At 40.3% G+C, this 12768-nt stretch overlaps 1 protein-coding gene across 2 annotated transcripts; it reads left to right on the top strand.

The window, feature by feature from the left end:
• The first annotated feature begins 695 nt into the window (after window positions 1–695).
• Window positions 696–12065, top strand: nmt2 (N-myristoyltransferase 2). 2 transcript variants are annotated; one of them, XM_067601519.1, is made up of 12 exons: window positions 696–938; window positions 1415–1532; window positions 2697–2838; window positions 3460–3578; window positions 3660–3751; window positions 3845–3961; window positions 4075–4245; window positions 4467–4575; window positions 4678–4848; window positions 4937–5104; window positions 5721–5858; window positions 9116–12065. In XM_067601519.1, the coding sequence occupies exons 1-12, from the start codon at window positions 826–828 to the stop codon at window positions 9134–9136; spliced, it is 1479 nt and encodes a 492-aa protein (XP_067457620.1). In that variant the 5' UTR covers window positions 696–825; the 3' UTR covers window positions 9137–12065. The 2 variants fall into 2 exon arrangements, with proteins under 2 accessions (XP_067457620.1, XP_067457621.1); XM_067601520.1 differs by lacking the exon at window positions 696–938 and adding an exon at window positions 1008–1294.
• Window positions 12066–12768: the final 703 nt, after the last annotated feature.

Below are 12768 nucleotides of genomic sequence, written 5' to 3'. Positions count from 1 at the left end.
GGCTTCTACATAGCTTGATGATGAGCTGATCATTTGAATCAGGTGTGTTTGAAGAGGGAAATATCTAAAACATGCAGGAAGCTGAAGCTTATATGAGGCAAATTAGTCAAATCAAGTAGATATCTTTCAACTTTACAGTCTTCTTAGTGCCAAAGTCCCTCTTTTTTTTTCTCTATACTTCCACCTGCAGCTCAACAGAGAAACACAGAGAGGGAATTTAATGCTTAAAAAGACTGTAAATGTGGCAGATATCCACTTGATATGAATGACTCAGACTGCTGAAGCCTCACACGAGCTTCAGATAAACTTTAAATGCATTTTTGCACTAAATGATTGTGGATTTTGGCCCCTCATCACTTGCACTGAAAGCACATTTGAAGGGGATCTTTTAATAACTGTATGAACAGGAGGAATAATTACAGCAAAGAAAACCTTTCACTGTTCATATGGACACTTGACTGTTGTTTTAAGACAGACTTGAAAAAAATTGTGAACCAGTCCTTTAATTAGAATTTGGAGGAATTTTTTACATTTTTTTTGCCTGACAACTTCGGTATTGATACCACACATGTAAAGGACACTGATTTACAGATTATAAAGTTAATAGAGGTCTGTTTATCTTAAAAGGGAACTAGATAACAGTGGGATTTGAGTGAACTATAATTCAGGGTGGGAGTTTATCTGTTTTCCCTCTATTGGCCTCTAGGCGGTGTTGTTTCCATTCGCATTTTCTTTGTTTTTCCATCTCTCGCCCGTTGCCCGTGATCTCTATCAGACGGTGGCTGACTATTTTTTTTATTTTTTTATTTAAAAACACACATTTTTATGATGGCGGAGGACAGTGAATCCGCGGCCAGTCAGCAGAGCCTGGAGCTAGACGACCAGGATACCTGCGGGATAGACGGAGACAACGAGGAGGAGAATGAGCACATGCAAGGGTGAGGATGGCCTGTCCAGTCCGGCTGGGAAACGCAGTAACGTTATTTCAGGCAGCCTGTTTGTGCGCTGCCTGTTTATGCGTGTGCTCGGTCGGGGATGGCTAGCGCGGTTAGCTGGCTAGTTAGCCGATACAAACACAGCCAAGCAGTCTGCTACAAGGCCGTCATTTCAAGCCAGCAACCATAAGAGAAGTGTTTATATGAAACGTTAATGGCGCTGTCATTTTTTTCTGCCGTTTTAACCGTGTGTGCCTTCACGTTGACATGTATCCCGGCTGAATGGCATCATGACAGCCAGCCGTTCAGACGAACCGTTAGCTACCGTTGGCTTAGCTCAACTGTCAGTCGTTGCTATGGTAGCTAACGTTAGCTCTCTGCTGCTTCTGGTGTCTGTGTATTAAGGAGTCAAACAAAGTCAGCCACCCACCCTCCCTGTTCAACAATGATGTGCCATACGTTTGTTTTTACGTTTGTAGGAGTCCGGGGGGAGATTTAGGGGCCAAGAGGAAGAAGAAGAAGCAGAAGAGGAAGAAAGAAAAGCCAAGCTCGGGGGGAGCCAAGTCTGACTCTGCCTCTGATTCTCAGGAGATCAAGGTGCGATGAAAACCCATCTAAATACAACCATAATACAACCAGTTCAGTGGCTCAGATATATATATTTATACACCTTAACCCACTAACCAACTGAGACACTGCTCAGGCTTATTGTAGACAAGAGACTGGGAGGAGGAGGATAGAGGAAAAGAAGGATAAAACTCCTTTTGGACTTGAGCAATAATTCAGGACAAACCTGTTTGACTTCAGTGTCAATGGGTCAATTATGAGAGTTATCCAGCCGTGGCTTCTACCCTGCTCATAACCCCAATAGATCATGGTTGTGGCTTCAAGCTAAAAAAAAACCCCTGAAGAACAGAGTATGGACATTAGTATCCCAGTCATGCTTATGGTTTTGGAGGATGTTAACCCGGTTTCAGAAACCTGGATATGATTACGCTACCTGGAGTACTCTCATGGAAAAGGGGATACTGTGGCTTGTAAACACCTTATCCAAATTTCTGATAACTGCCTTGCCAGTTGGGCAGGTGCTTCCTCAGCTTGTAAGGTTAACAGACTAAAACATAGAAAATATAATGATAAACAATGTAGTGATGATCTAAACTTTGCTGTTAAAAAAGGCAACTCTAGCAGAACTGAACTGGGTTCCTCCTCAACTGCGGAGGTAACCCAGTCAGGCAGACCTGGATCTAGAAAAAAACGGTAAAGTTCCATAGATTTCAAGTTTCATTCGTAGCCTACAGATGCTGCCAATTATGGCCATGAGAAACAAAATCAACAGAAACATATAAACTACAACTTATCGGGAACACTACAAACACAGAACACTAGAAACTTATATGCTGTTAAAATAATGTTTACAGGGAAATCAGTAACCAGGTTTCTCATATTACATTTAAATTTCATATTCCGAAAATGATCATAGCCAGAGTAAAACTCAAAACAGGGATACTAGTGTGCGTGCAAACAAACTCATACTAAGTGTTAAACATGCATGTGTGTGAAAGAGGTATAAATCTCACACATGTCCTCTTTTGGCCATGTTTGGATTATGTAGGATATTCTGTCTTTGGCCAAATTCTTAAATGCTGCTATATGTCATGTCACACACCTAGAGAGAGGTTCATTTGTGTTGTCTTCGAATTTAAAGACCACTCACTGTCTTTGCTCTTCTTTGTGTATGTGTCCCCTCTCTATATGCAGAATCCTGGCTTGCCCATTCAGAAACTTCAGGACATCCAAAGAGCCATGGAGCTGCTGTCCTGCCAGGGTCCAGCAAAGAGCATTGACGAGGCAGCCAAGCACAAGTACCAGTTCTGGGACACACAGCCAGTGCCCAAGTTAAGTAAGTACTTACTGTGCACATAAATCTTTGGACATTTGTTGACTAATGACAGGCAGAGAGATTAAGAACAGATTTTAATTGTGCTGCAAAAATAGTCCATGTCATGTTTGAATAAAGCTTTCATTGAGGAAATGCATACGTTGGGTACTTCATAAGCTCTTAATGGATGAATACAGCACTTAATTAAAATTTGCATCCCCAATTCAAACTGTATTATCCTCAGCAGAAGGTTGCATATTATCTTGCTGTTTCTGTGCACCAGTGCCATCTACTGGTTTTATCTTGACACCGTCTGTGCTGCTAGAAGCCAGCATCCCGAAAACATGTCAGCTGTGAAGTCCAGTGGGGGTCCGGGCATACTCACTAGGCATGCTTCATGGCATTAGGTTCAGCAGGTTTCCATGACAACTATTGGCCGAAGTATCAGGTCTGTGCACGACGGGAAGGTGCCACAGACTTGCCTGGTCAACACCGGACTGACAGAAGCAGATTTTTATAAGTGTCTGAGTGATGCTGTCAGCAGTTTTGGGGTTTAATCAACTTGAAAGTGCTACCAGAGCAAAATGAGATGACTGGAAAACAGTTTTAAATAGTCTGACAATGACTGTGCTGTTTGTGCAGATGAGGTGGTGACGAGTCACGGGCCAATTGAAGCTGACAAAGAGAATATCAGACAGGAGCCATATTCCTTACCTCAAGGCTTCATGTGGGACACTCTGGATCTCAGCAATGCAGATGTAGTGAGTACAGTGATCATCTCAAACACGAAAACAATAGTAGAAACGAAACACAAAATAACTAACTGGCTGTGTCTTTTCCAGCTGAAGGAGCTGTACACATTATTAAATGAGAACTATGTGGAGGACGACGATAACATGTTCAGATTTGATTATTCGCCAAGCTTTCTCAAATGGTAAGCTTTCAGTTCTGACATTGTGCTTGTGTATCGCTTTGATGATGTTGAATCAGCTGCCAAAGTATGGAACTGTCTGCTCTCTCCTCTCAGGGCTCTACGTCCACCTGGCTGGTTACCTCAGTGGCATTGCGGAGTGAGAGTGTCCTCAAATAAGAAGCTTGTTGGCTTCATCAGTGCCATCCCTGCAGATATACGCATTTATGACACGTGAGCGTTCACAACTGATCATATATACATTTGAAGCAGGGCAGTGACAGGAGTTCATGGAAACCCTCGTACTCTAATGCTTTATGTACTCTTAATTCTGTCTGCTGCTTTAGGCTGAAGAGGATGGTTGAAATCAACTTCCTGTGTGTCCATAAGAAGCTGCGTTCAAAGCGTGTTGCTCCAGTGCTAATCAGAGAAATCACACGGCGAGTGAACTTAGAAGGAATATTTCAGGCAGTGTACACAGCAGGAGTTGTACTGCCTAAACCTGTGTCCACATGCAGGTAAACTATGAGATTTTTTTTAATCCATGAAACAGGAGAACACACAGGACATTGTGTCAGATTTAAAACCAATAAAAATGATGTAATGTACAAATACTTAAAAGATTCTGACTGGTACACACAAACCTCCAAGTTAAGGAACAAGAAGAAAAACACATCCTTTCATGGAGAGGGACCTTAATTGTTTTTCTCTATTTCTATTTTTCTCTCTTTCTGTTCAGGTATTGGCATCGTTCTCTGAACCCCAGAAAGCTTGTGGAAGTTAAATTCTCCCACCTGAGCAGAAACATGACCCTGCAAAGAACCATGAAACTCTACAGACTACCAGATGTAAACAATCTTACCTATCAGTCCAAGATCTCTCTTTACAACACGTATGTCATTGCAGGAACTTGTAGCAACTTTGTCTCTCCCTTTCTCCGCCCCGTGCAGAGCATCAAGACCCCAGGTCTGCGGCCGATGGAGAGGCGTGACATCCGCCAGGTCACTGAGCTGCTACAGAAATACCTGAGACGTTTCCAGCTCGCACCGTCTATGGGAGAAGAGGAGGTGGCTCACTGGTTCCTGCCACAGGAAAACATAATTGACACATATGTAGTCGAGGTATTTGGAATCAGTTTAATGCCTCAAACTATCTCATCGCCTGTTTGTTGACTCTTCTGTCCATTTAAACAGCTTCTTTCTTTTTCAGGGTGCTGGTGGCGTTCTGACAGATTTCACTAGTTTCTACACTCTGCCCTCTACTGTGATGCATCACCCTCTCCATAGGAGCCTGAAGGCTGCGTACTCTTTTTACAACGTTCATACACAAACCCCACTACTGGATTTAATGAATGATGCACTGATCCTGGCCAAACTGGTAATGTTACGCTCTATTGTTGTGATGCACATGCTGCTACTGAGAAACCTTTCTAATGTGTTAGCTGTTAAGGTACTTTCAGACAGGAAGTGGTTACTGCTGCTGCCTCTGTTGTTTTCAATGTAAACACAGCAGTAAGGAGAGAGAGGGCAGCTGCTGCTCACATGAAGGCATACAGTTAATTGATGCTGCCATCAGAGTTGTAGAAATAGTCTAACATATTTATGGCTCCCTGTGTGACCACAGTGACAACAGAAACTATACTGAAGGAAACAATGCAGGGACTAATTTCAGAAACTACTTTCAAAACATGCTATATTAATCATGTCTTATTGATAAACATTTCCTCTTTTTGGCTCTGTGATATGATTAAAGTATACTGTTGGTGGATAGCATCATCCTGTAGCGTACAATACAGGTCATTAGTAGGACTGGAGGTAGCTGGCAGCTGCAGCAGGAGACTTGTGTCAACTGAACATTGATGTTGCTGTGTGTCAGACGTAGCAGTTACCACTATTGTCTGAAAGCACCTTTAGCTTTTTATGATTTTCTTGCTACCACGTAATTCATCATGACATTTAGTTTGTGATTTCTTGTTCTGTGTGTGATTTAACAGAAAGGTTTTGATGTGTTCAACGCATTGGATCTAATGGAGAATAAGGTGTTTCTGGAGAAGCTCAAGTTTGGCATAGGAGATGGAAATCTGCAGTATTACCTCTACAACTGGAGATGTCCCCCTATGGACCCCGATAAGGTCAGAAGCAGGATTTGTCTGAGAAACAAATGTTGCCACACGGCAGTGGAAGTTGTCTATTATTTTAAAGTTACAGGAAACCTGATTTAGAATCAAATGTCTTCCATATCTGAACGTTGGTATACATGTGATGTACTGTGCAAAAAATTAGATGTTACAGAAAACATCAAACAGCAACTTATAATCACCACATACGTCCAGACGTCAGGACAGTATAGGCGTTACAATTAGATGCAAATGAAATCAAGAGAACTGTGGAAACAACAAGGCTAGTGCTGTAGGTTGCTATGGCAACAGAGCAGAGCAGCCTCACTGAGTTCAACTCAACAAGAAACCTATTTAGCTACAAATTCATGATTTTGAGTTTCCTGTACCTTCAAAATCTTTAAAAAAGCTTTGTGCTGCTTGTTATGCCAAAGCCTCTGCAAGTTGCACAATCAAATTAAGTGGACTAATTTACTGTAGGCAACAGGATTAGTAGTCATCATAAAGGGGGGCACATTCGCTGCCCAGCCCACAAAGGCTCAATTGTGAGAAATCATGCTTTAACGTCGTAGTTTTAAAAGTATTGATATCAGCAGTAATGCACATTTAATTTATGTTTGTGCTCATTCATTTCATTGCAAAATATAATTAGGGCCCGAGCACCGACCGGTGCGAAGCCCTATTGGAACTGAAGGAATTATTATTATTATTATTATTATTATTATTCCTCCGAAACAAACGCATTTTTGAGGGCCTAAACATGCACGAAAACTCATGAAAATTTGCACAGATGTCAGGACTGGCGAAAATTTCGATATTTTATGGGTCTCGAAATAAAGCGGGACAAAATGGCTCGACAGCGCCACCTAGAAAGTCAAGAAAATTGAGCCCCTCGATACAGATTGTCGTAGGAGAACGAAATTCGGTATGCATATGTATCATGACCAGACGCACCAAAAAGTCTCAAGGACACATAGCCTAACTCCAACAGGAAGTCGGCCATTTTGTATCAAAGTTGAAATTTTGCACCGATTTTGTCATTTCCAGCCCGCATACTTTAACGAACTCCTCCTAGAGATTTGACCCCAGGACTTTCAAATTCGGTCCGTATCATCTACAGGCATAGGAGATTAAAAGTTGTTAAAACAATTCTCATTAGTCTTTCCTAGGGGGCGTGGCTGGGCGGCGAATTTCGATCCTTCGCCATGAAAAATGAAACGGCTATAACTCCGGCATACATGATCCTAAGAGAGCCAAACCTTTTGTGCTTCATAAGAGTCCCGCCCTGAACGGGTCCATGTGACAATAAAGAATATGAGTCATAGCGCCACCTCCTGGCAACAGGAAGTTACATGTTTTACGCTCTGACGCCCTGTGGGCAGCACGGTGATCGAATCCAGCTGAAATTTACTGAGAATAGCCTCAAGACCTTGGAGATCTTATATTATGAAGTTGGTGACCCTTCGTTGAAAGGTGTTGCCATGGCGACGCGGCGAATTTCGATGTGACGCCATGAAATTTCAATGCCTTATAACTTGACTCCACGTGGTCTGATCTTTTCCAAATTTCATATGCTTGTTAAGAGTCCCAATCTGAACACATGTTCAGTCTCATATTTAGCGAAAGTCATAGCGCCACCTACTGGCAACAGGAAGTATCATGCGTCGTACTTTGTCTAATTACTCCTAGGAAATTTGGCTGATGCACCTGAAATTAAGTCAGCTAATAAACAAGACCTTGGTGATGCTACATTTGGCAGCTCATGACCCAAAACTGAATGCTGTTACCATGGTGACACATCCTTCGCCATGAAATATGATACTGTTTTTCAGGGAGAAGGGATTGCTCTACAGTCATGAAACTTGACACACATGTCTAGAGTGAGGTCAGCTAAAATCCTCTGTGGTCGCTTTGAATGGGCGTGGCAAAATGGCTCAACAGCGCCCCCTTTAAAATTTCAAAATTGCAGCCCCGCCTTCCAGATTAACGTAGAAAGATGAAATTCACAGGGCACATGTATAATGTCAACACGCACAAAAAAGCCTCTTGAAGCCTTATTGTAAGTCGAACAGGAAGTCGGCCATCTTGAAAAAAATGGTACATTTTCGCCTTTTCTTGGCCATTTCGCATACCTTGTATTTTAAAGAACTCCTCCTACAGAATCCATCGTAAGGACTTAAAAATCAGTGTGTGTCATCTAGACTAGTGTATGATCATGATGGTTTGGCCGTGGCGTGGCGTTGAGTTTTGATGTTTCGCCATGACAGAGGAAATTGATATAACTTGAGTGTACATGGTTGGATCTGCCTCAAACTTTACACAACAAGTCACTGACAAAAGCCCTTCGACTGAGCGTCACTTCGACATGCGCTGGGGTGCGAGGGCCCGATCATCGCTGCTTGCAGCTTTAATTATTTTTGTGTTTGAAATACTATAAATTCAAGGTTCACATACTGGCTTTTGACTGTTCCCCTGCAGCCCTCTTAAAGGATGAGTTGACAATTTTTCAAAACTTCCTTAAAACATATAAGATATGTCAGGTGCCAAAATGACAACTGAAATAGTTTTTTCTTGCATAATCATTCCTCCTGTCCATACTGACCATTAGAAGATCCCTTCAAATTGTACTTACAATGTAAGTGATGGGAGCCAAAATCCACAAAAATATATTTAAAAGTTTATCTGAAGCCAATATGAAGCTTCAGTCCAAATTAGTCAATTTTTTTGTGACTATACTTTAACCGCAGCTCAACAGGGAAACACAAAGAGGGAATTTGATGCTAAAAAGACTGTAAATGTGGCAGATATCCACTTGATATGACTAATTCAGATTGCTGAAGCCTCATATAAGCTTTAGATCAACTTTTAAACACATTTATACACGAAATGACTGTGTGGACACACTGTGGATTTTGCCCCCCATCACTTACATTGAAAGCACATTTGAAGGGGATCTTTGAACAGCCAGTATGAACAGGAGGAAAGATTACAGCGAGGAAAACCTGTTTCAGTGTCTATATGGACACCTGACTGTTTAAGACAGACTTCTACAATTATGAACCTATCCTTTTAAGCAAAAGCAAGTTTAATTTGCCAAAGAAAACAGTGGAATATGGTCCAAAAAAAGGTCCAGAAAAAGTGAGCAAGTGAACTTGAAATTCAGAATATTTTATCACAGAGATGTGTCCCCGATGTTAAGAATGAATCTCCACATTTATAATTATTCTTTCTGTAAAAACACATCTAACAGCAGGTAAACCTCTGTGTTTCAGGTTGGCCTCGTCCTTCAGTAGCGAGTCTCTTCACGGCTGCTACACACACACTGATCAAGAGGTCGTCAGCGACCTCTCGCTGTTCCTTACCTGGACACACAGGTAGCCCAAGCTAGACAATGAGAACTACCACAGTTAAACCAACCTGGTGACCGGGAAGCTCGCCTCACTCGAAGCGGCTCCCCCCGGCACTTGTGTCATCAAGAACATTCTCAGTTCACCTGGAGGTGAAAACTCTTTAAAAAAAAAAAATCATCAACATCCTGAATGTGAAGTCATGCTATGCCTGAGATACTCCTACAGTACAACGCTCCTGACATGCTCACTCACATTTAAAACACACCAGTTTGACATACAAGAGGATGCCTTGACATTGTGAGTTTTGTTTAGTTCTTCTTCCTCGTTACAAGGGACTGGCATGTCATTTCATTTCACTGACATGGATCTATGTATGATAATCAATAAGTAAACATGACCGGATACAATTGGCAACTTTTCAGATTTCCTGTCCAAACGATTATTATTGTATCCCCACTGCAGAGGCAGTTGAAGAATAATTATTTATATCCCTTCTCATATCATTTCTGTGATCAGAAGTTTCTCTGCTTTGATGAGATATTCGGTCTCAGTTAAATTAGAAATGTTAAGAGGATGTTTCTTGGATATAAAGAAAGAAACATTTTTTTTCCTCAAGCATTCTGGAGAAAAATATCTTTTAAAAGTCAAACTATAAACACGTACACACACATACAAACACTGTCAAATAACATTACACACAAAAAGGATATCTTCATGGAAGGACTCATCCAACTGGTGCATTGATATACATGTTTTTGTTAAAAGTATATAGTTACCTGTACATTTAAAAGCCAGATCATATTTATTCCAGTAGTGTGAGTTTGGGGTTTTGGGTGGGCTGATCCAAAGTATTTTCCTCATAAGTAGTGTAGATGTCACCGAGTTCGTACAGACAATGTTGATTCAAGTGGTTTTTGATGAAGAATGTATTTGCATCAATGAAGCACAATTTTTTTTGAGTTCCTAAACAAGCGAAACGTTTCCTTTATAGGTCAGTTTGAGGCCCAGATTTCAAATCAGATGGGTTGCGGTACGTACAGTATAACCTTGGATTTTATAAAGAAAGTGAGCTGTTGTCACGTTATAAACCTGTTTCTGGAGCGGATATTTTTAACATAACATTCAAACCACATGTTTGGTTGTAGTAACTGTTGTTCTCATGTGCAGCTTTATAATATACAGTCAATGGTTACTTGCATGTTAATGGTGTCCTGTCTAGTTAGCAAGGCTGTTAAATTAGAGGCAAAAAAGTGGCTAAATAAAGTAAGAATGACGTGCTCTGTTCACAAACAGAGCAGGAAAACACAAAAAATATGAATTAAACAGTAGCCAGGCTGGATTTGATTTCAGTTTTGTACTAAAAGGTTTTCCAACTGGTCTGTGTTTTTTGTCTAGAGATAGTTTTATAGCGTAAAAACGGCTTGCTTGCTTTGAAAGACGACACGGTCTCAGTTGCTTCCCCATTATTACAACAGCCAAGGTCAGTTTTCTTTTGTTAATTTAGTCATCGTCACTCAGACTCACCTGCAGGAAAGCTATCAGTTACTACTTTCAGTAGCCTTTTGCAAAGTTGAGAATACGCTGCCCCAGTAAAGCTGCAGAAGTACAACACTGGTCGAAAGCATTTCTTTTTACAAATCCATAGGTAACCTTCTATCGTCTCCTCTGCAGTAGGATGTGAAATGTGTCTCAGTTAAATAAAATCGTGCAAAGAGAACTGAGAACAACATTCAAAGGGTCTGGGGGATTATATCACAGCATGTATTCGGGATACAGCGGCTGAATAAACAAAAACCTGTATCAGTAACTGCATCAATTTGAAATGTGAGCTTTTTCTTTTTGTTTCAGGTCAATTTTATTGACTTCTCTGGATTTTGTTCCTAATGGTACTGTATTTGTGTGTCTGAAAAATATACTGTAGGTCATTTTTTTTAGTGTGTTTTGCAGCTAAATGCGTGAAACGGTTCTGATATTTATTACTGTACTTTTCAATATGTCTTAAGACACAAGTCTTGTTTCTTTCCAGTATCCCCCCTACCCCCCCTCACACACAAAATTCCAATTAAATAGGGAACTTTAAATATAATATCTAAGGGTTTGGAATATTTGGCCATCATTGATTAAAAACTTGTTTAATGGTGGAGCTGCTGGTGTACGCAGAAGGTTAGAAAATCTTTTTTAAATCGTCTTTTTGATCTGACTTTGTTTGATGTTCCTGTTTATGTGGCTCTGCATAACTTAAGAGGTAAAGGCTGCTGTCATTTTTGTCAATTTCTTCTGTATGTGATGTAATTTTCTTCTCATCCCTTTATAGATTAGCAAAGAAATACTTCAGTCAGTGGTTCGGAGAGATTTTTTTTCTTATCATTGATTGGTTGAATGGGCTACATTCACAAAGACGGACGGCATTAATTTAACACTGAAAATGGGTTTGTGACTCAGCGGTGTGCCTCATGGATGTTGGTTGTGTCACAGATGTGTTGCCTGCAGCTGTTTGAATGAATTTTGAGCATGTCTGTTTTGCTGCCGTGATGATTTTTTAGCATTGATGTTACTAGCCACACCCTTTAGTGAGAACTCAACCCGAAGTACCTGCCTTATTTAAAAAAAAAAGAAGAAATGTTTTGTTTTGCTTTTTTTTTTTTTTTTTATTGGGTTTTGGGGTGGGGGGGATGTACTTTTGAAATGACATACAGCTTTCTCTAACTGAAGAACAATATTTTTATTCAAATCCATTGTAAGCTGTGAAAAAGCTGAAGAACTTGTACCAGCATCATTTAGACATGACCCCATGCAAATAACAATCTGTTTCAACACACGTCAGCTATACCAGCATGGATATTTGATTGAATAAACTCACTTTAAAAAGGAACATGATCGATTCACTTCTTTTCTTTTTTGGAAATACAGGTAAGCCTTCTTCACAGCAGACATTTAGACTCATCATAGGAAAAGCACAGGTTTTACTAATATCATTAACGATGACGAAGATTTATTTAAGTCTCCCAGTAAGCTGTGATCATTAATAATTTTCACCTGTGCTTTTTCCTACTGTGACACGTTAAAATGTCTTCTGTGAAAAAGGCTTGTTGAGCATTTGTCCTTTATTATGTCATCTCATAACACATTTATGGTATATTAAAAGTTTTAACAATCAAATTGAGTCAAGATGACATTTGTAACTCGTTTGGGGTCTAAAACTGACAAATATTTCCCCAAATCTCATCTCACACACAACTATCAGTAGGTTTAAATCATAAACACAAAACATCAGTTTAAACGCTCTGAGCTGTGCCTGTTTCTCATTTTAAAGTCAAATCAGCATCTTTGCACTTTGTAGTTCAGTTATTACAGATAATTCAAACCATTAATCACTCTCCAAACCACAACACCGTGTATATTAGAGTTCATTTCTTTCTACCTTCCATGCAGGCACTTGTTTCAAGTCATTTCAGTATATTGTGAATTGTATTTGCTTTAGAAACAAAACTTTCTCAATGAACAATGACTTTTGATTGAATGAAATTATGTTGATGTATGACTCTGTAGGTCAGTCAGTGCTGTAAATTGTCTTG

Source organism: Thunnus thynnus, chromosome 10 (genome assembly GCF_963924715.1).
Source record: "Thunnus thynnus chromosome 10, fThuThy2.1, whole genome shotgun sequence".
NCBI classification, from domain to species: domain Eukaryota; kingdom Metazoa; phylum Chordata; class Actinopteri; order Scombriformes; family Scombridae; genus Thunnus; species Thunnus thynnus.
The sequence above is the reverse complement of the archived record's forward strand: the minus strand, read 5'-3'. Positions and strand labels throughout refer to the sequence as shown.